Genomic DNA, 27,634 nt, shown 5'->3' on the forward strand with positions numbered 1-27,634 from the left:
CCTTCTGTTAATCTGTCTAACAATCGATAACCAAATACCACAGATTATTTTAATTATTGTAGCTATAGTATACTTTCCTATCTGGTAGAGCTAGTTCCTCTCATTATTTGTCTTTTCTAGAATATTCCTGGCTATTCTTTAGGGATTTCGAATAATCAATTGGTATTTTTCTTAGAATTATACTATATTTACAAATTAACTTAGGGAAAATTTATATCTTAAGGATGCTGAGTCTTCCTATCCACGGATGTTGTATACTTTTGAACTGGTTCTAGTTTTTTACCCTCTCCCCCTCTTTTAGTGAGCCTCTATAACATTTCAAAGCTTTTTTCATATATATCTTTATTACATTTACCTCTAAAGTTAGGTATGTACTCCTATGTGGGTAATGTTATCACATATAGGTCTAATTTCTAAACAGATGTGGCAATAAAAACTATTAACTATGGGTTTATATAAAAGTCATTCATTTTTTTTTTTTGTTTTTTGTTAAGTGCCCAGTTCTTGAAACTTAGCAAATTCAGGCTTGAAAAATTCACTAGAACTATAGCCATAAAACATACCTCTTTTTGACTCCAGCTAATAAATATTTCTCTCCTAAAATGTTTTAGCATGAAAACAGAACTCATTGGATTTTCAGAAACTTTGCTCCCTGTTGGCTTCGTTTTCAATTTCGAGAGTACTCAGATCTGAGTGGTGTTGCATTACCTATTAACAATTCTTATTAAACTACAAATACAAAACTTACCTCCTAAATTCATTCCAGCTTGAAGACATTTCTGAAGTCTGCAAGCAGGACAATTCTTTCGTCGAATCTTATCAATGATGCAATCATTTCTTCCAGCACATAAATAGTTGTGTTGCCCTGATTAAAATAATAAAAAGTAACTGTTAAAATAGAGTATACTAGTACAAAACATTAATATGTATACTCAGAATATAAAACTACTTCTATCCTGCCGTGAAAACTCTTCCTCAAAAAAGTAAAAATACATGATTTGTGGATAATATAGAGGAGGAGATGGTCAGCTTAATGCAGCTGAGACTTTAGATTACACATGATAACATTACACTTATTTCCAAACATGTTCTCATATAAGTACAGCCATATTTCTCCATTGTTTGAATTTTTTGATAGCTGCATGGGTTCAGGCAATAGTGCACATTTCCTGTAGACGTCACAACAGCATCAATCTAAACAAAAGCCCTACTGCAGCTGTTTAAGCTGCTATGCCTGCCCACCATTTATACATGTGACTTCACTGGGATTTCACAGTAATTTCACTTTCAAATTACACAATTGGAAATGTTAAACTATTCCATTCTGTAAAACAATCTGGAACTAAAAAAAATCAGATGTGGGCACAGCACAGGCTTAGAGAGTGGCATCTATTGGCAAAATATGAAATTGTAGTCTAGCTTTATTAGTATTTATTCAAAAATATTTACTAAACACCCACTGGGTAGTAGGCACTACTAGAGGCACTAGGGATACAGTGATGAACAAGACAGACAAAAGCCTCTGCTCTTAACTTTCATTAGATTTGGGGGAGACACATTAGACAAAGTAATTAGATAAAATGTGTAAGATTAGTTAGATAGTAATAAGCACTAGGAAGAAAAATGAAGGGAACGTGCAAGGTGATTTTTAAATAAAGGTCTATAGATCCATCAGCCCTATAAATCCTTCCATCTAACTGTGTGGACATCTAGGAGAGAACATATACCAGAAAGAAGGAAAAGCAAATGTGGTAGGGAGGAAGGTGAGGGCTGATTACTCGGCATGTTCTAGGAATAGCAGGGACACCAGGGTGAAGGAGCAGAAGAGAATGAGTAGAGAGTAAGAAAAGATAGAGATAAACAGCTAATGTGAGCCACATCACATAGGTCTTTAGAGGTCATATTCAAGACTTTGGCCTTTACTCTGAGATGAAGCCACTAGACTAGAGGGCTTTGAGCAGAGGAGTCACTTGATGTGATTTACATTTCACAGCATCACCCTGGCTGCTGTGTTGAAACTGACTGCAGTGGACTAAAGACAGAACTAGAGAGACCAGGGGTAGGAGGCAATTATTGTAACCTAGGGGAGAGAGGAAAGTGGGCTGGGTCATTGTGGTAGCAGTGGCAGTGGTGAGTTTCTAGATGTATTCTGAGAGTAGAGCTGCATGGGTTTGCTGACAGACCAGAGGAAATGAGGAGTTAAGGACGTCTTAAGATTCTTAGGCTAAACAAGTAGAAAAAGGGAACTGTCATTAGTTAAAAAGGGGAAGACAGAAGGAGCCAATGGTTTATGAGGAATGACCGCACTCAGTCTTGGGCATGGCAAGTCAGAGAAACCTGATGGGCATCCAAGTGGAGGCATCAGGTCTGTGGTTAGGAAGAGGGCTGGGCTAGATATGTAATCAGCTCACGGACGTTATTTTAAGCCATAAAACTAGGTGAGATCACATGCTGGGTGAGCACAAACTGGAGAGTGAAGCCTGAAGAGTCATGGGTTAATGAAAAGGAGAGAGGGAGGCCCACTGTTTGCTGCAAAGTAGTGAAAAGGCTGCAAAGCACTCCCTTCAGTGTAGTACCATCATGTTCCCTTGATTTAAGAATTACTAAGTAAATTACAGTAAATACTCAATAAAAATAATGTGCATCACTTAATGTAATTAAAATAATTTAATCTAAAGTATATTCTCTAACATTATGGTAAATCTTAGTAATAATAACAATAAAACAATAGTAACAGCACAGGGAAATCTATCAAAGTGAAGAAATGAAACCCCACCATTATAATAATCTAATGCCTTTTCTAAAAATTGAAGGCTCTTAATGAATATGGGTAGGTGTAGATAATTACACAAAGGCAATCAATATCCATGGTAAAAATGGTAACTGATAAATATAACATTTCATGACGTTGTACAGCACCTTAGAGAGGTTTCCACTTCTAAAATAAAATTTTAATGCCACATTATAGTTCTTAGTTAACCCATGCAACAACCCTATGACATAGGTGAGATTGTTATTGCTGCTATTCACCAGAAGAAACTCATACTAGAATTGATAAAGTGACTTCCCAAAAAGGTAGAGTTGGAAACAGAATTTAGAAAGTCTGATAATATTGCTGTGCCTCAAGGCCAGGAGAGGGTTTTCTAAATACTGATTTGCAATATAATTTATTGTTGGTCTAATAAGACATTGAAGGTGCTCTTTGGAAATGAGAAGCAACAGAAGCAACAGAATGTTGAGTGAAGCACACTCTAGCAGCTGGTGTTTCTACCCACAATTGACATTCTGTGCCTTTTGCATATTATGAGATTGAATACAAAACCACAGATTTCATCTTTAATATACACTGAACTGAGTAAACTTTAAAGTTCAAAGAAATAACTAAACGTAATTTAAATTTGTTTTAATTCAACAAGTATTTATGGGGAACCTCCAATATGTTGCAAGGTCACGAATCATTTGCATAAGGGTTGGTTGGCTGTAGTCTAAGATTCACTCTATGAATTTTCAGTAAATATAACTAAGACTTTTAGATTGTAGGCATACAGAATGGAAAAAAATGGCCGCTGTCTTATGAACATATTGGAAGATTTTCTCCTTTGGGTGTTCAAAAACAGAGACTTTCAAATGCCAGGATTGTTCTAGAAGGATTTAAAAAAATAAATACCCTTCAAAAATTTGTTACTGTAACAACCCAGGATAATTTTCTCCCCAGAACAATATTTCATCTTCCACAAATAGAATAGGAAAGTTGTAAGGGACTGTTGCAGACATGTCATTTTCAGAAAATTTTGTCGTTTATATTTTTAGTTGTGTAAACATTAAAAATTTAAATTACACCTACACAAATATATAATGTGTGTCTCATTCTTTAATTCATATTAAACCAACACAACACACAACCAAAATCTGTCCAGTAGGACTCAGGGAACTTTAGTCATCCATCCATCTGTGTACTCGAGTTCAGTGTACCTCTGCTTAAGGTTGGGGCAGCTTTTTGGGCACAAGGCAGCCATTCTAGAAGACAGAAACCTTTCAAGGTTAGGATAAACTTGGATGAAGTACCAGGATGCTTAGGTCAGTTAGTGCACGTGTAACACAAATTCAAAGACTTATAGGAAAACCAGATGAACTAAATTAAAGGGAAAATAAAAGCAAAAATGCTTTATGGACTTAACAATAACAAAGTTGAGTTTAAAAATAAATCAGAGGTATCATTTTTTTCTATTGTTTTAAACTATGGTATTGTTTTTAACTGTAGAATAATTCAGTAACTGTTTAAAAGTTAATCTCATTATTTTAAAAGTTACTGCATTCAATAAAAGTTGTCTATTACAATTTTCAATTATTATTTTGAAATCAAGAAGCAACTTTTTGTTATACTTGGCCTGGTCCCAACTGAGAAAATACAGATTATGTGACATGCAGTTCTCTAAGAATCAATAGCATAAGAACAGAAAAGTAGAAAAACGAAGGGCAGGGAGGAGAAAACACGATAAAAAGGAACCAGCTTCACAACCAGGGTCCATCTGGGTCTAAATCCTGCCTCAGTCAATAAGGAGCTATCAGAGCCTCAGCCAAGTGGCTCAATGCTTCTAAGCATTGGTATCTTGATCTATAAAATGCAAAGAGTAATGCCTACTTTCTATATTGTTAAATGGTTTCAAATGAATAATATACTGCACAAAAAGCAAGAAGCACAAACCCTGGCCTGAAGAAAGAACTAAAAAAAAAAAAAAAAACTAAAAAAAATTTTAAAAGGTGATAGAGGTGGTAGTGATGACCTATTTTGTTAGCTCACTTAAAAAAAAAAATGGGGCCAGGCACAGTGGCTCACGCCTGTAATCCCAGCACTTTGGGAGGCCGATGTGGGTGGATCACGAGGTCAGGAGATTGAGACCATCCTGGCTAACATGGTGAAACCCCATCTCTACTAAAAATACAAAAAATTAGCTGGGCGTGGTGGTGGGCACCTGTAGTCCCAGCTACTCAGGAGGCTGAAGCAGGAGAATGGTGTGAACCCAGAAGGGGGAGCTTGCAGTGAGCCAAGATCGCGCCACTACACTCCAGCCTAGGCGACAGAGCAAGACTCCGTCTACAAAAAAAAAAAAAAAAAAAAAAAAAGAAAAGAAAAAAAAAAGTAGGATGAGAAAATCCAAAGAACAAAAATCAACTCTTAATGAATGTTAAGTGAGTAAAGAGCATCCTGTGGGAGCAGAATGTCACCTTTGAGTATGAAGGCCTCTAGATGAAGAGTCCACTTGAGCCAAGGCAAACACCATTCAGCTCTGAGCCCATCTTCAAGTCTTTAGCTTATTTTTCTGAAAGCTGGCAAGGATACGAGTGTGTTGAACTATATCTTTAGGGTAAACACAGGATAAAAAGCCAGGATTGTCCTATCTGTTTGCAACTCAGCTAAGAATTCTAGACTAGGGCCCAAGACTATAGGCATGGGATAAGATTCTGGAAAGCTGTAACTTCCTGGTATTATTTCTCTCGATATCTCTTATTTTTATATATTACTTAACATCAAGACTCTTTAAGTAGGCACATACACTCAGGGGCAGAAGCAAAGGTGAGCCTGGGAGACTGAATTCCATTTTGCCGGGAGCCTTGAGGGAAACTGCACCCCTGTGGATGAGAGAAGGCAGAGGTAACTGATATTTACAGACAGGCAGGTTGAGGAGCAAGGCCCTCGGAAAACAAGAAAAAGAGGTTCTAGGATCTAACATGTGTTCCCAGACAATGAGTTAATTCCATTCCACAAAGATTTTTATTTTTATTTTTATTTTTATTTTTTTTTTTGAGATGGAGTCTGGCTCTGTCGCCCAGGCTGGAGTGCAGTGGCCGGATCTCAGCTCACTGCACGCTCCGCCTCCCGGGTTTACGCCATTCTCCTGCCTCAGCCTCCCGAGTAGCTGGGACTACAGGCGCCCGCCACCTCGCCCGGCTAGTTTTTTTGTATTTTTTTAGTAGAGACGGGGTTTCACCGTGTTCGCCAGGATGGTCTCGATCTCCTGGCCTCATGATCCGCCCGTCTCGGCCTCCCAAAGTGCTGGGATTACAGGCTTGAGCCACTGCGCCCGGCCTCCACAAAGATTTTTAAGGCAGAATATAAAAAAATAGAACATAGTCCATTTCTTCCAACACCTTATATTCAAGGGGTTAGGATGAGGTTGGGGATATTGAAATGATTAAGATACATCTATCTATATAACAAACCTGTACATGTACCTCTGAACTTAAAAAAAAATATATCATGGGTCTTGATATGTTCCGACTTTAAAGAAGGAAGGGATCATACTAGAGCTGGGAGATGAATCAGTCCTTATGGAGAAGGAAAGCATCTGGGGTAAGCCTTAAGGAATGTTCATACAATGAAACATGGAAAGGACAGATGTACAGGTGTTCCACACAAAGAATTAGCCCAGGGAAGGCTGAGACACAGTTAAGTGTTCAGTAAGCAAGTGGTCTGGGATAGGCATGGGATAAGATTCTGGAAAGTTGTAACTTCCTTGTATTATTTCTCTCCATATCTCTTATTTTTATATATTACTTCACAGGCAGGATGGGTACAGAGGAGGAACAGACAGTATCCACACAGTCTGGTAGCCCGGCCATTTCCAGAGGCCGCCAGTGCCCTGCAGGCTCCAGTGCCCCTTCCTTTCTTCTGGGTTTCAGCCCCATGCATCTACCTGTTCACTGAATGTTCCCACCCGAATGTCTCTGACACTTCAATCCCTCCCTGTTCACCAATCAAATGTCACTTCCCCACCCCCACACAGCCCCCTTCCCACCTGCTATATGCCCAATTTTAAAGCTACAAGCAGTTGTATGAACTAGAAGCTGCAAGTTATCCATGGTTTACACGGCTTCTCCCCAGAATCCTCTACATTCAAGGGCTGGCAAAGTACTGATGATTCTCCCTTCTAAGTGTCTTTTGAGTTCTATCTATATCCATCAGTCCTTTCTTCATTGCATAGAGTTTGAATCCCTGTTACTATCGGACTTTAGAGAAGTTACTTAACCTTTTCATATATCAGTTTTCTGACTTGTTAAACAAGAATTATAAAGGTGCCTATCTCATGCGTTATCATGAAAATAATATACTACATAAAGCACTGAAAATAGTCACTGCTACGCAGTAAGGATAAAATGAATGGTAGCTGTTATCGCTGTATTTGTGTGATTATCATTATTACTATTATCATGTATTACTGCATATTATCAGTATAATTTCAATGGACTTGTAAGTAGTCTACCTGCCTCTGCTAATTCGCCAATTCTAAGTCAAATGATTCTAACTTCAATTTAAAAGTTATTAAATGAAAAACACTCTCACACAGACATCAATAGGTTAAAAAAAGAAAGATAACTGTTTTGGTTGAAATGAAGCTAAGGGGTATCCCTGGTGTTTCCCTCCATCTGTACCCATCAGTGGCGTGGGAGGCACTCCACAGGAAACTGCGGCCTCTAGGGCAGACACTTAGGGTCCTGGGCCTCCCCAGAAGTTTCCCCCTCTTCCGTACAGCCTGCAGTCCTCCCCCTGAATCACAGATCTGACAGATCTGATTATGACATCATCTGCTTAAGGGCCTTCTAGGGCCCTTCACTGCTTAAACTCTCAAGTCCAAGCTCTTATAAGCTCCGTATTTAATGTGAGTTGAGTCAGTGTGTCACAGGGAGGGGAGGTGGGCAGGTCAGAGCTCAAAGATGTGCTTAGCAAAAGTTACGACCATTTCAGAAAAAGGAACCAAAGCTTGGTCAGAGGCATCTAACCTAATAACACTGGATTATGTTTATCGGTGGTTTTAGTTTTGGTGATTTTATTATTGCATGTATTGTTCCTATTGTGGATGTGAAGGACAATATGCTTACGGTTTATTTTAACAAGTAAAAGAACTCAGAAGATTGGTCCTTTGCCTGGTTGTATCTCTGTTTGCAGGTACAGACATATAGGTTGCTCCTGAATCACAAACACCATTGCTACAGACATCCTCAACTATAGACTGTAGTCAGCAGGCACCGTCTCCTCTGCCTGCCAACCCTGGCTGATGCTTGGTCATGGGTGGTGGCAGCACTTCTGGCATATCTCCCCCATTACTTTTCTTTTAAATCTTAGAAGGCAGTCTCATTTCTGTTTTTCTCTGGCGCCACTAATTTCATGTTCTATGACATCTATGGATCCATATACCTCCTTCACCTCCCCATCAGTGTCCTACTCCTCTACCTGTACCTGGAAAACATTCTATCCCTCCATACACATGGCTGATCATCAGGGTAGTACCCTTTTATCAAGCAAGACACTGAGGTTCTCAGGGAGAGTTAGATATGAGACATGAAAAGAACCAGGTTCTGGAAGCCCCGAAAGCACAGCAGACACCTACAAATACCCTTGAGAATCTTTAAAGAAGGATTTGCAGAGAAGGAGGTGCTTGAATTACATCTTACGAACAGAAGTCCTCAAATTTTGTCTTTTAAAAAACTGACTTATCACACATTGGCAACATAGCCTTTTACATATAGGGGACTGAATATGAAAAATCAAAACACTGAACATTGACATTTTGCTCCCACCACAGTACCCAGATTCCTTCCTGTCCCCACAGAGAGGCAGTGCTGGGGCCTCAGATTGAGCCTCCCAGTGGGGAACACCTCTGCCCACCCTTGACCTGACCTTTTTTTCCAGGGGGAGGAAGCTCCAAGATGCTATATTACAGGCCTCTCTCCATCCCCTTTACTCAGTCTGCTTTCATTAGTACATTTGAGAAGAATTAATCTGGCTTGCCTGCCTCCACGGTGGCTTCGTCCTCTTGTGGGACAGCTCCCTCTGGGAGCAGGTGCTCAGCCTCCAGTCTTGAGGAGGCCTGTCCTGATCCAGCTGTTTCTTTGCCTGTACCTAATGTGGGGGCTCAGACGACCAGGTCCCTTTGGCTCTTATCACTAAGTCATATACTTCAACTTATTTACCCCCAAATGTTGATGTTTTATCTTCCACCAGCCACTCCTTTGTTTTATAACTCAATTTGTTCAGAATCTGGGTGGGGAAATGTGCTATTTTACAGGTCCCTTAGAGATGGAGAAAGACAGAGTTAACACCAGAGTCCCTGAGATTCAGATCTCACAAATACGGACACATACAGAGTGAGCTCCTGAGCTTGAATCCTAACAAAGGCCCTAAGGTTCCCCCTCATCCCACTTCCTCTGTATTTCACTCCTTAATTCCTGCTTTCCCAGATCTGGAGCTCATTAAAAGGCAGGGAACCCAGGGAATGTGGTCATTATGGGAATCCAAATGTTGATGACAGTGAAGGCATAGTTTAAACCCTCTTCTGGTGTTTTTGTTTTCTGTCTAATAAACAATCTTGAACAAATTTCACCACTGAATCTTGTTTTCCTTTAAAACCTTATTTTTATGCTCCCTATGTTATGTGAAATGTTTTCTTTTTCATATCCTGAACATACAAAAGTATTTAAATAAAAGGGACAGTAACTTATAAAAATAGTTTGATATTTATCACTCTCTGAATGATCTATTGCTTAATAATTCGTTATATGCCAGAGCCGACAGTTTGATTGTTGCTGCTGTTCATTCAAATATGGGAACTATAAAGCACCAAACTTGTTGCAAGCCTTCTTCACTAACTACCCCTGGTGGATACTCTAGAATAACCAGACCTTAGGTACAACGTAAGTTTCCCTATTTAAAAAAAAATCATTTATTTTCAGTATCAGAAAGGCAATTTCTCCAAATCCCTTTTAAAATTAACTTTGTGCTTAAATCTCTTTCTCATTTTTAAAGATCCATTTGTTGTCCTGCTGCAAGATTTTTTTTTTTTTTAAGCAGTTGACAACTGCCCAGCAACAGCAGCCTGTGTTTGCAGTCACTATTTTGGGCTACATCACATGTCACTTACATAACCTTGTTTAACTGCTCTTGAACTGGTTCGAACAACCTGGGAAACAGATTAGAGCAGTCCCAGCAAATTCCCGCATTGCAGATTCTGATGGGCGATTTCCCTTCCCCTACCTCCCCCCGCCCCCCCATTCTTATAATGTCGCATGGTGAGTTAAGACGGTGTCCAACAAGAACTGGTTATTCATTGTTGGAGCCAACTAAAACATTCGATAATTAACTTCCTCTGCTCAGTTAAAACCAGTTTGGTCTGCCCATAATAAACCAATGAACAATGATCCCCTGCTGCTGAGGTTTATGAGTGGGCCTGGATTAACATGTTTTAAAATGCCAGGGGGAAAAAGAACTGACTTGAGAAGTAAGTATAGGTTGCCTTTGCCACCTTAAAGCACAAATCTTTTGAAGCTATGTTTTTAGGATTCTAATATTTTAATTTAGAAGTCAGATTAGCATCATTTTTTTTTTCCTGTGGTGTTTCAAGAGTTCTTCCCATGTGGATAAGCAAAAAATTCCCAAATAAACATTCTTCTTGTTGTGAAAGGTGTTCGTTTTTCATTTTTTAAAATGTACTTTTAATTATCATAAGAATTTGTATGCATATTTTAGTAAAAGGGAATCAAAGATAATATCATATGACAAAATCCAAGTGATGTAAGATTTTAACCTTGAGAAACACTCATTATGGTGCGCAGTAAGAAAAAACAAGTAAGTTACTGACAAGGAACAAGGAAAATTTTTTTCAGGAAGAGTGACTTACGTCTCTCACACATTCAATACTAGGAATTTAACATAGCTGCGCTTCACTATGCAAAAACATCTGTTATCTAGATAAACTAATAAGTTATTCAGGGCAGTGGAAAGGGAACTAGCATTTGTTGAATTCCTATTATGTGACAGGTGCTTTACCAATCATACTTAATTTAATCCTTTAAAAATCCTATGGGGGGAGTCCTATGAGATTAGTCATATTATCCCCATTTTGTCAATTAAGACATTCGGAGAGGTAAAATCATGTGGCTAGCTTAACTGGGATTCATACTTGCAGCACTTTCATTACAGCACTTACTCTCTCTAGGGTCCATCCACGTTAGAAGTATACTTAAGATTCTTATACCAACAGCACAAAATGGTGCAGAAACAGAACCTCTGGAATGAAAGACATGTTTAGGCTACCTTATAAAGGATAACTCAGACCAATACATCACTAACCACTCTGACACTGGGAAAAGAGAACCATATGAATTTGGTTGCACCTATAATTCTAATTACATCATACATAGGATGCCAAATTTACATACTGCCTGATCTACCACTTTTTGCCTGATCTAAATATACTTCTAAACTCCAGACCTGGAAGCCAACACACGCACAGCCCTTGCAAGAATTTAAAAATCCTGCATGCTGGGTTCTCAGTGATCAGATTTTTGCCCAACCAGCTAATCCCTCAAGACCTCAAAGGTAGAAATGAGGCCAGGGTAGAGAGAAGGGACTGTTGTTCAGCCACTCTGGCTTCAAACTATTTGTTAAGATTTGAAGGTTTCAACACAGTTCAGTGGGTCCTTATTTGCCATCTCAGGCATAGCCCAGTTTCTGAACAACAATATAACTCTAGACCGAAATGAAACCCAGATGAGAGAGGATATTGGTAACAAAGGACAACTGAATCATAAACTTCTACCAACAATCTAAAATGTTTGCAAGAAAAGTAAGAAATTATTTGATATGTGTCTGTTTTGCCACACGCACAAATATTAAATTAGACTAGTTTTGGGTCTATAATGCTATAATACATACATGTGGTACAAAATTCGAGATGTACTATAGGACATCTGGTGAAAAGGCTCTCTCTCTCCCCCTCTCCTATCCTCTAACCACCTAGTTTCCTTCCCCCAAGGCAAACCACTGTTATCAATTTCTCTGTATCCTTCCAGAGGTTTTTCTAGGATACATGTTTTTAACCACAGTAAATATGTTCTGTTTGTGAAGTTAGGCATTATTAATTCAACATGTCTGCTTGCTCTTGTATTAATTCAACAAATAATTATCGGGCGGCTATTACATGTCAGTTACAGCACTGGGAAGAGAGATGAATAAAAGATCCCTGTCCTTTAGGGACTCATAATCCAGTGTGGGAGAGTGGCTCCTAAGCAAATTAAACCCTGGGGCAAGAACGGACATGAATAAGTGCTAAGAGAATACAGAAGAGAAAGTAACTATTTTCGCCTCAGAAATCAGAAAAAGCTTCACAGAAGAAATAACAATAGATTTGCATCTTGAGCACTGTTTTTTGGATGGAAAGAGAATTAGAAAAGTTTCCTACCCAGAGAAACAACATACTAAGAAAAATGTTGTCAGAGGGCATCATATATTTTGGGACGGGTGAGTTTTGTGGCTGGAGCACAGTGGGGTTTGTGTGTAGAATTAAGAAAGAGCAACAGTGTGAGGACTTGTTAGACCATATGACACAGTCTGGACATGAATCTTAGGCAATGGGGAAGCCTGTCCAGGTGTTTTGGGAGTTCACTCTAGTAGTTCAGTGGAAGAGGTCCTAGAGTAATGGCAAAGGGACCAGTGAAGCTCACAATCCAGATGACTCTTTCCAAAGAGCATGGTTGGGAGATATAATTCCAATTAACCATCCTTGTCTCTGTTACTTTCTGGCTCCAAACTTGTTTTTCCATAGCTGAACTGCCTTGACACCCACTCGCCCAAATGAGAAAAGCCAACACCATCCTAAATCATCTCTTTGTGGCCCTCTATGCAAACACTCACACTTTTCTAATTTTATAACTCAAAGTTGTTTTCTACCTTCTTGGTCCCATTATCGTCTCAAAGAAGCAGATAATATGTATGTCTGAGATAAAAATGGTAGCCATCAAGTTACCTACTTAGCTTGTCAAAGCCGAGTAGATATTTTCTGCTTTCATATTCTAAACCTGTCAGTTTCCCCTTTATCCAATTATTCCCAGTAGAAACAACTCACAAATTTCAGTCTATTTGAACCAAAATTTTATGCTTATGATGAAAAAGTGATACAAGGGGTAAAATCTGCATATGTTAGAACTTTGTATATCGTTACTTTATCATGTGGAGTTGAAGATTAGAATTGATAAAAGAGTGGAAGGGAGAGGAAGTGTGTGGGATATTGAGCTGCAAGCCTTTGTTGTTTGAAACAGGACTATCAGCTGAGAATGAGAAGGGCAGGGTTGGAGGAGGGACTAGATCATAAGTGTGCTGGAGCAGCCATGGAAATATGACAGCATGAGATGAAAGGGAAGAAGACTCAGGCTTGTGGGCTACCAACTATGCTCCAGGTTACTGGGCTAGGTAAGTTACATTCTTATGTTTAATGTTTATTATTTATTTATTTATTTATTTTTTGAGATAGGGTCTTGCTCTGTCACCTAGGCTGGAGTACAGTGGCGTGATCACAGCTCACTACAGCCTTGACCTCCCAGCCTCCAGCAATCCTCCCACATAAGCTTCCTGAGTAGCTAGGACTACAGGTGCATGCGCCCATGCCTGGCAAGTTTTTTTGATTTTTAGTAGAGACGTGATCTTGCTGTGTTGCCTAGGCTGGTCTCCAACTCCTGAACTCAAGCAATCCTCCCAAAGTGCTGGGATTATAGGTGTGAGCCACCACTCCTGTCCTTATGATAACCTTTTAAATAGGTGATAATATCCTCATGTCCTGAGCAAGAAAATAAGTAGCTGTCCATGGTGCTTCACAGGGTCAGCAGGGATGGCAGGATTCAAACTCAGGTCTGACAAAAGCCATGCTCATTAGAATCATCTGGCCAGTCAAACAGAAGCAACACTGAATCTTTACATGCATGAAAACATCTACTTCACAATTTCTAAGAAGGCTTTATATATATGTTTTAACCTTGTACATTTGATCATTTGGCTAAATTGTTTAAAATAATTTTCTATTTAAAAAATAGCTTAGTTCTTATTTACAGCTGAAACTCAGGACAAGAGAGGTTCCTAATGCAGTTCATAAGGTAGTAATGGGCTTTAGGGTCAGATGCAGTGGGTTATAGCAGACTGTGTCACTTAGCAGCTATGGAACACTGAACAAGCCATTTAACCTTACATTTTTTCATCCATAAAGTCAGTAACAAAATTTATCTCACAGGGGCTTATAAAGATTAATGCAACAGTACAGTAGTCCCCCCTTATCCATGGGGGACATGTTCCAAAGACCCCCAGTGAATGCCTGAAACCACAGACAGTACCAAAATCTATACATACTATGTGTTTTCTTATACACACACACCTATAACATTTAATGATAAATTATGCACACTAGGAGATTAATAACTAATAACAGAGTAATTATAATAATAGACTGTAATAAAAGCTATTTGGATGTGATCTCTCTCTCTTCTCACAATATCTTAATGTACTATACTCACCTATTTTCAGATTATGGTTGACACTGTGGGGACCTGAAACCAAGGAGCATAAAATTACAGACAAACGGAAAACTACTGTACATTTAAAATGCCTAGAACCATGTGTGGAACACAATAGGTGCTAAAAAAACTTTCCATTCTTCCCCAAGGTCACAGCCCTTAAGATCAGGAAGCACTTTAGTGCAATGGCAGAGCACTGTTCCGGGAGCAGATGGCTTGGTTCCCACCTGGTTTCACCACTCACTGACTGTGAGAGCCAAAGTTAGCCTCACCAAGCTCTAGTACATCTATCTGTAGAATGGTCACAGTAATGGTACCTCCCCTAAGGCTGCATTCAGGTCAATCCCAACTTTGGGCAGAAGGATCCAGTCCTTCTATTCCAAAGCTGGGATCTCTGTGTTAAGTTACTTTTCTACCAATTATGCTTGCATGTTGGGCTCAACTTCTGATAATAGGTCTTGTGCCTCATTCCCCTGTGTCCCATTCCTTGTTTTAATGCCTATGTAGTACCCCAGTCCTTACAGGACAAAATTCCTAACTCTCTGACTCCCTCTAAAGCCCAGTCCCAAGACGGGGCCTCTGACACCTGCCTTTCTTGAGAGCCCACGTGCTGAGATTTCTAAATGCAGTCCCCTCCTACACCCAAAGACCCTCATAAGATCCTACTCAGACCACCAGCAGTTTCTGTGCTCTGCCTTCTGGACTGGATTTCCTTGTGACACCTGTGCCCATACTCCAGACACTATCCCACCTTGGTGAGCAGGTCTGATTCATATCCCAGGTCTTTCCAGTTTGTTCCATTATTACCTTAATTTCCAAAGAAATATTTCCTGTCACCATTTCTCCTACACAGAAGGAAAATAATAAAATAATACAATAGAGAAAAATAATAATTTAGTTTATTTGGAATTATATGGTATTTTTTTCCCTCTCTCAAAAAGCAAGAGCTTTTCATGAAGCATATGCAAAAAATGGCCGGACGTGGTGGCTCACACCTATAACCCCAGCACTGTGGGGGGCCGAGGCAGGCAGATCACCTGCGGTTAGGAGTTCAAGACCAGCCTGGCCAACATGGTGAAACCCCGCCTCTACTAAAACTACAAAAATTAGCTGGATATGGTGGCACACACCTGTAATCTCAGCTACTTGGGAGGCTGAGACAAGAGAATCATTTGAACCTGGTTAGTGGAGGTTGCAGTGAGCCGAGATCATGTGACTGCACTCCAGCCTGTGCAACAGAGTGAGACTCTGTCTCGGAAAAAAATAAATAAATAAAAAATTTTAAAAAAGCAAAAAATGCTTTGTTTAACCATTAAGTATATAGTTTTGTTTTGTTCATTTTTTGTTTGTTTCTTTTTCCAACAGGATCTTGTTCTGTTGCCCAGGCTGGAATGCAATGGTGCAATCATGGGTGGGCTATCACAGCTTATTGTAGCCTCAACCTTCCAGGCTCAAGTGATGCTACTGCCTCAGCCTCTTGAGTAGCTAGGACTACAGATATGCAACCAGCACTCCCAGCTAACTTTCTGATCCTTTTTTTTGGGGGGGTGGAGGGTAGAGACAGGGTCTTACTATCATGCCCAGGCTGGTCTCAAACTCCTGGCCTCAAGTGATCCTCCTGCCTTGGCCTTCTGAAGTGTTGGGATTACAGGCAAGAACCACTGGGCCTGGCCTAAGAAAGCATATAGATTTATAACTGATTGCCTAACTGTCATTTCAGTCACTTGTAAAAGAGAAAGACTCATTGATTTTAGAGTCTTATGTAACAAAACCACCAGCTGATTTTTAGCTTAGCAGGAGAAGCCAATTAGGGCTAGGATGGTTGCTTCTCACCCTTACTTGCCTGCGCCTTCCTCTGCCCTTCCAGATCTGCCATCTCCAGATCCCATCCAGCCTTAAGTCTTGGTTTAATCCTAATGCTAAAAGTTCCTAGAATGCTCTAGCCCTTCCCCACCCCCATCTCCCCAATCCATGATACTGGCCTGATCAATTTGCTTAGGGCACCACTGCTGCGTTTCTCCCAACTTGCAGCTGGCCCTTGCTACAGAGCAATGTTCTCTTGCTGTCTAGGGTTTCTCAGGTACAACTTTCTCTTGGGACCCAGGTTATATGTCAGCAAGGTCCTTCCCTTCCGTTCCCTCCTCTCCTGGGAGGAGGGTCTGGATGGGTCACATTCTAGAGGACAGTCCCTTTTTGCTAATGAGAATAAAGGTGGGCAGAAGGAGGCCTTGCTTCGGTGTGACACTTCACTAATTTTGGGTGTTTTTTTTTTTGTTTTTTTTTTTTGTTTTTTTTAAGAGACGGAGTCTCGCTCTGTCACCCAGGCTGGGGTGCGGTGGCGTGATCTTGGCTCACTGCAACCTCCACCTCCCAGGTTCAAGCATTTCTCCTGCCTCAGCCTCCCGAGTAGCTGGGAATACAGGCGCATGTTGCCACGCCCGGCTAATTTTTTGTGTTTTAGTAGAGACGAGGTTTCACTGTGTCGCCCAGGCTGGTCTCAAACTCCTGAGCTCAGGCAGTCCACCCACCTCGGCCTCCCAAAGTGCTAGGATTACAGGCGTGAGCCACTGTGCCCAGCCACTAATTCTGGGTTTCTAATGTTCTCTCCAGTGGGCTCCAGACTCAAACACAGTGAATTAAGACAAGGTAATTTGCTTTCCTACTTGTTGGTGTTTTTTATGCATATTCCCAAAGGGGAAAAAACCTATAGTTTGAGGCAGGGTTGGGCCTTTGCTCCCATCCTGAGTTTCTGTCCAAGGAACCTGCCCTACATTGCTGGTTTGCCAATAAATTCTGAGACATAATAAGTGCAAAGCATCATGTTTCAAAAGCCTTTTCCATCCACAAGTACCAATAAATTATTACTCTAATATGTTAAACATTTTCATATACAAAACCACCACAATCTGTAAATCACTAACTTGCTGGGTCATCTGGTGAAATTAAAGCCTTTCTGAGTTTCTTCCCTCGTCTGTACAATGTAGAGATGAGATTAATCTCTATTGCCCTGTGTGTGTATCTCTTTGCTTCTATGGCCCTGAAAAGAGGAATGGTTGAAGAAAATACATAAAGTGATCATTAGAATGAATTGGTAGTAAATCCAGAGATGTGGCCTTGCCTGTGGCTAGGGTACATACCTGTGAAGCCCAACTCAGAGCAAACTGCTAAAGACAGGAAAGGGAGTAATCACTGTCCTTATTAAATGTAAGAGTCTTAAGTTGCAAACTAGTTAAAAGAATTCCAAAGCAGTCACAATGTTCTTTGATGAGAAAGGCAGTCAAAGATAAGGGAAATTACTTATAAAAAATACTTCTAAGGCAAGTACTCCAGGAGATAAATAAAAACTGAAAAATATAAGATTGTGTATGCATGTGTATAGATATCTGTTCAAACACAAATTTTAAACAGTTCCAACAGTGCTGAAAGCCAAAGTGTGATCGCATGAGAATCTTTAAAAAGCTTTAGAATTTTTCATTAGGTGTAAGATAATAAAATGCAGAAATGGAAGGCTCACTCCCCTTTTTCTCTACTCACTGCAGTTCTAGACATTTTTAATGAGGCTACTTATGTATTTAATTTTATGTTGCAATTATAAAATTGATAAAAGATATTAGGAAAAAGCCTATAAGTAATATTTTAAGTCAAAGAAAAATTAGAGGAGCTTATTACATTTGATAAACCACGGCATCACTGGAAGAATATTAAAGAAAGAGGGAGTTTGGTTAACACCTCAGATCAAGTTACGTGAAATACTGTGCCTCTATGAAGCAGGATGGAGATAAACAAAATACAGCTTGCAGGCCAAAAATAGCCTAGTTTTCCCAGCTCTGCATTCCATCTGTCAAAACAAGGTGGATGGCATTCATCAGATACCAGCAATGTGTATATAGCTGGACTGATCCAATCATTTTCTGATGGACTTAGTTTTATTAACAATAATAATAATAATCAGCCATCAATTAATGAAATTTGTAAAAATGGTTACATAACAGAGGCTTTGTCAGTTATCATCAGCTCATTCTTCTTTCCCTTCTGGAGTCTAGAGTCGATACTTTCATATCCTCGCTACCAAGTCTAAGGCCCTCACTGAACCTCAACTTTCCTTGAAACCTTCCCTGACCCCGGTCAGAAATATCTCCTCTCTCTGACATAGCCGCACACTTGATTGAAACCCCAAGGAGCCAGCTGATATTGGCTGGGCACTATCACAAGTAGGGCCCTGTGGCACTCCATTATCTCTTTTTTTTTTTTTTTTTTTTGAGACGGAGTCTCGCTCTGTCGCCCAGGCTGGAGTGCAGTGGCCAGATCTCAGCTCACTGCAAGCTCCGCCTCCCGGGTTTATGCCACTCTCCTGCCTCAGCCTCCGGAGTAGCTGGGACTACAGGCGCCCGCCACCTCGCCCGCTATTTTTTTTGTATTTTTTAGTAGAGACGGGGTTTCACCGTGTTAGCCAGGATGGTCTCGATCTCCTGACCTCGTGATCCGCCCGTCTCAGCCTCCCAAAGTGCTGGGATTACAGGCGTGAGCCACCGCACCGGGCCGCATTATCTTAATTAAGCGTTGCAAGAACACCATCCGCGATTAAAAGTATTCCCGTTTCACATTGTTCTTATTGCTCTGGCAAGTTCTTAGTGGCAATGATTGCTTTCTTCTCTATGTGAAGGCTGATAGTTGCATGTCATTTCTTCTTATCTATATCACAGCCTCTCCAAGGTAGGGCTATCTTAAAGAGCACTAAAACCTCATGGAACCTACATGGCTCAAGTGGTTACACCCTTCGTGTCTGAAGTCAGGACTGAGCTGCCCTCAGCAGTGTAGTCCTCTTGTTTAGCAACACGCTAGTGCCTGGGGCAGGATCCGCTATCCCGTCTCAGTTGGGGACTAATCTTGTGCTGTGACCCTGGAATTTACTCCCAAACCTCTCAAAGCCTTGTCTAGCAGAGCAGTAGAAGTTACTGTTTAAAACCTTGTCCCAGAGGGGTCATTAGCCATTGTATCACCATATAACAAGGCAAAGACACATAGGGAGCCAAGAAAATATCTACAAGTAAATGAGATGTTCATTTGAATGAAATGAAAATTTAAATAAAAAGTGGTCTGCAACAGGCAGAAAATAGATTCTCATTTAATCAAAGTTTAATCACATGATCCATTTGTGATAAAACAAAAGTAGTTTTTAATTGCGTGGTTTTAGCCTCTGCCTCTTTATAAGGACCTACGTGTGATAGGCATCGTGTTTATCGTGCAGACGAGGGTTTGTAATAAAAATATTTACTTGCAAGGAGTTCACAGACCTACGTACAATTACCTACGATAAAATGTGTTAAGTGCATTTTAAGGTATAAAAACTGTTAAGAGATCACAGAGGAAGAAGAAATTAATGAGGGAAGGAGAAGAGGACAGAAAGTAGTGATCACAAAAGTTTTGTGAAGAGGTCATCTTTCATCTGAACCTTAAAGGAGAAATGCAATTTCTCCAAGCTGAGAAGGAGAGGAAGGACAATAATGGGTTGTTTTATTTTTTAAGACAAGACCACACTTCTCTAGGAGGAGTCACAGCTGCCTAAACACAGCGCCATAGCACACACACAGTGCCTTTCTACATATGACTCAGGACAGACTGATTAAATAACTGTACACTAAAATTCAACAAAGTCATGGAAATTCATTTTAAAATCAGTATAATAAAAATCTTAGTAAAGACAACCATATCAGCAAACCCAAGGAAAAGTCGAAATCATTAAACATGGTGCTAAAGTCTAAGGAATGTCAAACAAAAGGTGAGAAACTGACCCCGAATAATGATGGAATTTTTATGTATGTTTAGTGTTACATAATAACTTACTTACAATTCAGTTTTCTGCTTACATATTTATAGTATTTTGAACTGAATATGTTTATCCCATATGAAATGAAAGCTGAGTATTATTCTGCATCAGTTCGAAAGGATATGGTCTTTCAGATGTACTCAACCTTTAAGTCAATAGAATCTAATAGTTTAAGAAGACATTACATTTCAGACAGCCATTCTGCCTAAAAACAGTCTAAATTATTTAAATTGAATTCTGATCAAAATTAAAATAAAATCTTCTTCAATGGGGCATGCAAGATTCAGAAGTTTTCCAAATGACAGCTTTGTAATCTGATTCTGTTTCATCCAGTAAAGCCATATAATGAATACACCATGAAACAGCAGTCACTGTGGCTGTCTACGGAATACTTCACAACTTACATAGTCCCCTTGTTCTTGAACTCCAAAAAGGCAGGGAAAAATGGTGCAAATAGTTCTCCTTGAAGCTTGAATATTAAATACTAACTTGAATTACTGAACAGAAAGTTTTGCTTCTTATGGAAGAAAACAGATGGGTTTTCATTCTAACTAGGACTTACCCCAGGTCACAGAGGTAATGGAGAGATGCTAGACTTTAAATCAGAAGACCTTGGGTTGAAACAAAATTCATCTACTCACTAGCTATGACTTGGTGCAAGTTACTGTACATCTTAGGTGTCTATTTCCAATTCCGTGCAATTGTAGAAGTATAGTCTACCTAGCCAGATTATTGAGAAGCGCAGAAGAAACATTTTCAGATGCCAAGGACAGTGCTTAGCAGAATAGGTACCTAAATAACTTAGCTATTAATATTGATTCTAAAGTTGGGCCTTAAGCTAAGAAAGATCTCCTGTTTGTCAGTCTACATACCATATTGTCTAGGCAGTTTTTATTGGTGTTTTTGAAGGGTTTTTTAAAAAAAGGAAACTAGAGTAATACAACAACTATGTTATATATCCACTTTCCACAATTTGGGTTGTCTTTTCAACCCTAAAAACAAAAATAAAAAATTTTCCAAATCATGATCTAGGTCCCCATGAATGTGTTTGGCTCCATGACCATTTAGCCATTCAGATGGACAACTGAAAACTACCTATAACTAAGAAACCAGGGAAGAGAAGACTGCTCCTGAGAAGTTACCTGAGCTGCATCTAGGAAATGTGGGATCCAGCATCTTGCCACAAGGCTGAGCCATGAGATGATGAAATGAGTGAAGCAGCAGGAGCCTGCACGCCCTGGCTCGAGGAAAGAGCAGCTGCTACAGCTGCTGCTCAGGGCTTGCCAATGGCTGGCATGCTGGAATGCAGGCTCCGTGATGCCAGACCTTTCACTGCTTCAGGAGAGGCTGGATGTCGAGAGTTTATATGAAATCTCCTCATTTTTAAATATTGGCAAATAATTAAAAACGTTAAAAAAATTACACAGGCCAAACAAAACATCTTGGCTGGCTTGATTTCAATCTGGAGAAATCAGATTAAGAGCCTTGAAAGGACAAGAGCACCCAGGCATGCAGGCTGGGGCTGCGTGCAGCCTTCAACAAGGGGATGGGGGCCTGGGTGAGGAGTGCATTCTCCACTGAAGCACTACTGGGCAGGATTCTGGCCTTCTATTTCCCTCCATATTTGGATTCTTATCTTTATGCCTAAGCACGAAAAACAAATCCTGGAAGCTGGCATTCGGATAAATAACATAAAGTCTGTTCGGGGTATGAAAAGGGAAAACAAGGCATCGAGAACACAGGCTTGCCCCTGAATGGCGTTACCCTTATGTCCTTGGGATTCACAGCTAGATGCCTCTGGTGTTTCATAAAGTATCGGGAAAAAAACACTCAAATTGACACTCAGTTCTCTGGAAAACTATTCCAGTTCACTAAACTGCAATGTTATTAAATGCCCTTGAGGCGTTTATCCATGAACTGCTGCTGCATGCTGGTGGTGACTGCTGGGCAAGCTAACAGAAGCTGATCCAGGCCTTCCTTATGAGGAAGCAAATGCTGTGGATAAACAGTATGGAGAACTGTAGATAAACAGTATGGAGAAGGTGGAGGTAATTCATTAAACTGCATCACAGCAATGCCACACATGACCAAAGATATACATTTGTAACACTGAGGTTAAAATAGCTATTGAATTTATGTGCCCTTCAACACACCCTGGAAAGAAACACCGGCAACAAAAACATGAGAACATGAACTAAAAAGTCTTCCTCATTCTTTGGTCCATTTGAGAAAGGTCACGATTAACCTGCTGGGCTCTGAGCACTGCAAAGATCTAGGAAATCTGTAAAAGGGTTAAATAGTAAATATTTTAGGCTTTGTGAGATATAGTTTTTGTTTTTTGTTTTTGTTTTTTTTGAGATAGAGTCTTGCTCTGTTGCCCAGGCCGGAGTGCAGTGGCTCGATCTCAGCTCACTGCAAGCCCTGCCTCCCGGGTTCAAGCGATTCCCCTGCCTTAGCCTCCCGAGTAGCTGGGACTACAGGTGCCCGCCACCTCGCCCAGCTAATTTTTTTTTTTCTGTATTTTTAGTAGAGATGGGGTTTCACCATGTTAGCCAGGATGATCTCGATCTCCTGACCTTGTGATTTGCCTGCCTCGGCCTCCCAAAGTGTTTAGTCTGTCACGACTATGTCATTATAATGGGAAAGCAACCATAGCTGATATATAAATGAATGAGTATGGCTCTGTTCCAATAAAACTTTATTTATAAACACTGAAATGTGAATTTCATGTATTTTAACATATCACAAAATATTTTTGACTCCCCATCTGGTCCCTGATCTAGGATAATGATCAAAGAAGAAACAGCATTTCCTGGTCAACTGCCATAAGTTAAAACTGTGCCAAGCACTTTACTGGATCATTTAACTAAGACAACAATCCTACTAAACAGTCTTAGTATCTCCATTTTACATATGGGAACACTGAGACTGGGAGCAGTGAAGTAACTTGCCTAAGTGTTTACCGAAAGTAAATGAAAGAGCCAAGCTTTGAGCCCAGGCAGACAGGCTCTGGGACCCTTGCTACACTCTGAGGGCCACATGTGCATATAATAGTTCCTAGCCTTGGCTGGGTATCAGAACCTTACTGGAAACTTTTCAAAATACTTGGATCCTTTCGATTTATTGAATCAGACGTGGTACCCAGGGCATCTTTATACTTAAAAAAGACATCTCCCACAAATGTTCCTAGAGAACAGTTGGGACCTACTATATGCCCAGATCTTTGCTTTGCTGGACCAAGTAGTATCAGACATGGTCCTACTGATAAACAACGTATTTGTCTTGAATGTCAAATCACCCTGCTATTTGAACATGTTACTTAACTCGTGATCACAACCAGAGGTACGTTCTCCAAAGGTATCAAATTACAGATCAGACCCACACACGGCTAAGTCTTAGACGGTGGCCAAAGTCTTTTTTACCAAAGCCATATTTGCTGAAAGCCACCACCACAGAGCTGGGGATAAGCCAAAGGCGAACGGAAACTGGAAGTTAAATTATATCAAGAGCAAAAAGTGGCAAGATAGCTAGTAAAGACAAGACAAATGACACTTAACAACTTTACATAGTACATTTTAACAGAATAAGCGATAAACCAACCTGACTTGTGGCAAAGCATTTATTTGCATGACTGCAATGGGTTCCCTGTGGTCAGAATTCCCTGCTACAGCTCTGGAAAGTATTTAAGTCTCTGGCTGGGAGAAAACTCACCATATGAAGCTTCTGTTGACCTCCCTTGCCAGACCTAACCTAGTGGAAACCACACAGGAAGGCAATCTGTCCAGAGAACTATGCTTCCATTTCAGAACACAAATACTGAAAACTCTTAAGACATGCACAGGAAAAATCTCTCATTCCCCACAGATCCCCACCTGGTACTTTACACCTCAGAGATTTTCAGCCTTGGGACAGGGCCAGTCATACCTTCCTGAACTTCCCTGAGTAAGAGGCTACTTGTGCAATGGAGTGTTTGGAACTCACTGGAATGACATGACTGTCCCATTTAAGTCTTCCCAAAACAGATCCACTCTGCTATTGTAGTCTCATCCTACCAATGGAGGTCCTTCTTCTTTCCATCTTTTCTTTTTGCTGACCTATGCTGCTTTGCAGCTGCCGTCTTTTGACCCCAGTTGATGTTTCTCTCCGCTTATCCATTTACATTTTTCTAACACCAAATGTAGATCCAGAATAGTGAATTCTGTGAAAAAGAATATTCTAAAGTTTTCCACCCTCTGACTGGGCTTGAGTACTCGCTGTAAATCAAGTACTCAAAAAGCCTAGAGCTATAAACTGAGAAGACAAGGAGAAGAACTCTAAACGGCAGACAGAACCCATGTGTAATGGACTGCAGCCTTCGTAATGAACACTTGTAGCCACTAGCGAGAACTTTCAACAATGGTATCTTTGAACATAAGGACAATGAAAACCTTTTAAAATCAAGGCAAATCTACTATAACTACATGTCTATAATTGCTGGGAGGTTTACTCCATCAGATAAATAGTTTTGTTGTCTTGTTTTAATTTTCTAAAAAGTACCGTGGAACTTCAGTAGAGTAGCACAAAAGAAAAAGTTACCAACATTCGATTTCAACCTCTTAAGACACTAGGAGTCCAGTGTCTGCAGTGTGTTAAGGCTGTGAATTTGCTATAAGTCTAAGTACAAAAACAAAGATAAATATCATAGCTACAATTGAGAGCTATTGCATTAATGGGAACAAATAGAAATAAGATCTTAGTGACAAGAACACCTTTGGCAATACCAGGAAAAAGTTGAAAACACGGTTCAAACAGAAGCCTTAAAAACCAACATGTTACAGTTGAATAGTCTATCATACAAATGATGCAGGAGTCTGCAAAATCATAGGAAATGCTACTGTTTCTAAAGGATCTAGAAGGCTACAGAACATAAACACATATTCTCTCACTGGCAACAAGAATCCCATAGTCACCTAGTGGTTTTATTGTTTTGGTTTGGTTAACATTTTGGTGTACTTCATCTTATTTTCCAAGTACACAGTTTTTTTTTTTAAAATATAGAAGTTATTTTTCCCCATTTTCAGTGCACAATTCAACAATTAGTCAATTTATAGAGCTTCATAACCATTGTCACAATCCAGGTTTTGAGTATTGCCATTGCCCTAAAAAGGTCCCTTCTGCCCATCTGCAGTTAATTCCTGTTCCCATTCCCCAGTCAACTACTAATCTAGTTTCTGTCTCTTTAGGTTGGTCTTTCTGGATACTTCATATAAATGAAATCATATGATATGCAATATTTTGTTTTTGGTGTTTTCCACTTAGCACAGTGCTTTTGAGGTTCATCCATGTTGCAGTGCATGCTGAACAGTATTCCATTATGTGGATATACCACATTGTTTTTACATTTACCAATTGGCATCTGCATCTGATTGTTTCCAAGTTTTTCTTGTATTGAATAATACTCATTAAATTTGCATATACATCTTTGTATGGGCAGAGATTTTCATTTTTCTTGGGTAGAAGTGATAGATAACTTGGGTATCTAGAAGTGGAATTGCTAGATCTTAGGTTAAGTGTATGTTTAATATTTTAAGAAACTGCCAAACCGTTTTCCATGCTGGCTACACCATTTTACATTTCCACCAGCAATATATGACGTGTTTTTCCATATCCTCACCAAAATTTAGTACTATTATTTAAAAATTATTATTTTAGCCTCTTAGTGGATATGAAATTACATCTCGTTACGGTTTTAATTTGCAATTCTTTAATGATTAAAAACATTGAATATCTTTTCATGTGATTATTAGCCATTTATGTATCTCCTTTGCGACACATAGATTATGCATGTCTACTCAAATCTTTTACCGAAAAGAGCTGTCATCTTATTATTGAGTTCTACAGGTAATTTAAAATATTTTGAATACAAGTTCCCAATTAATGTTTTTAACTTTGCCTGGAACTCTAAAATTAAATTATCTTTCATTTGTGAGCTAGAACAAGGGTTCTCAAATTGCGGCCCAGGGTCTCAGGGACTGTTATGGGGGTTAAAGAATTCAAAAGTATTTTCATAATTATACTTACACATTAATTGTCCTTTTCATTCTCATGCTTTTATGAGTATACAATGGAGTTTTCTAGTGGCTACAAGAAATATTCACAATTATCTGAAAAGGCTCTTAAAATTCCTCTCTTTTGCAGCTACATATCTGTGTGAGGCCAATTTTCTTCATATACTTCAAAACAACAGAAGAATCCAGATGTCTTTTATTAACCAGGTGTTGGAAAGGTTTGCAAAGATATAAAACAACGACATTTTCTCATTATCTTAAAAATTTTATTTCAGAAAATATACTATGTTAACATATGATGAGTTTTATTGTTATTTTTAAAGGAATTAATGCATATTTTTAAAATGTCTTTTAATTTCTAGCACACAAAATATCAATAGCTATAACTTACATAAAACCTCTTTGGGATTTTCAATAATTTTTTCTTTTTTTGAGACAGAGTCGCACTCTGTCACCCAAACTGGAGTGCAGTGGTACAATCATAGTTCACTGCAGCCTCAACTTCCAGGCTCAAGCAGTCCTCCTACCTCAGCCTCCTGAGTAGCTGGGACCACAGGTATACACTACCACACCCAGCTAATTTTTTTTTTTTTTTTTAAGACCAGGTCTCACTGTGTCCCCCAGGTGGGACTGCAGTGGTGCAACCATCGCTCATTGCAGCCTCAAACTTGTGGGTTCAAGTGATCCTCCCCCACCTCAGCCTCCCAAGTAACAGAGACCACAGGCACGCACCAACACACCCAGATAATGTTTTAATTTTTTTTGCAGAGATGGGGTCTCACTATGTTGCCCAGTCTGGTCTTGAACTCCTGGCCTCAAGTGATCCTGCCACCTCAGCCTTCCAAAGTACTGGGATTACAGGTGTGAGCCACTGCATCCAGCCAGATCTTCAGTAATTTTTAAAAGCATGAAGAAATCCTGTAACTAAAAGGCTTAAGAATGACAGAGGGAGAGAAACCATAAGCTAAGGAAATAGTGGACTGACTTCTGATTAGAGAAGCCATCAGAAAACATTTCCTAGCCAGGTGTGGTGGCTCATGCCTATAATCCCAGCACTTTGAGAGGCCAAGGTGGGAGGATTACCTGAGCACAGGAGTATGGGACACGCCTGGGCAACATAGCGAGATGCTCTCTCTACAATTAAAAATTAGCCAGGCATGGTGGCGTGCACCTGTAGTCTCAGGCACTTGGGAGACTGAGGTGGGAGGATGACTTGAGCCCAGGACGTCAAGGCTGCAGTAAGCCATGATTGTGCCACCGCACTCCAGTCTGGGTGACAGAGTGAGACCCTGTCTCTAAAAAAGTAAAAAAGAGAAAACATTTCCATATGCCAAAGTCAAGCAAACAATCCCTAAAAATCAAATGAAAGCTTCACTGTAGAATCCAAGGCGAGGTGTAACACACAAGGTTTTTAACATCTGCTTCC

At 39.9% G+C, this 27,634-nt stretch overlaps 1 protein-coding gene across 9 annotated transcripts in view; it reads right to left on the reverse strand.

The window, feature by feature from the left end:
• The window catches only part of NR3C2 (nuclear receptor subfamily 3 group C member 2), a 365,926-nt gene that overhangs the window by 116,773 nt on the left and 221,519 nt on the right, over positions 1–27,634 (reverse strand). For all 9 annotated transcript variants that reach the window (XM_078002311.1, XM_078002313.1, XM_028848799.2 and 6 more), the window contains exon 4: positions 749–865. In XM_078002311.1, the coding sequence (XP_077858437.1) occupies positions 749–865 (117 nt within the window). The remainder of the gene's footprint in view (positions 1–748; positions 866–27,634) is intronic.

The sequence above is a fragment of the Macaca mulatta genome, chromosome 5 (assembly GCF_049350105.2).
Source record: "Macaca mulatta isolate MMU2019108-1 chromosome 5, T2T-MMU8v2.0, whole genome shotgun sequence".
Classification (NCBI taxonomy): domain Eukaryota; kingdom Metazoa; phylum Chordata; class Mammalia; order Primates; family Cercopithecidae; genus Macaca; species Macaca mulatta.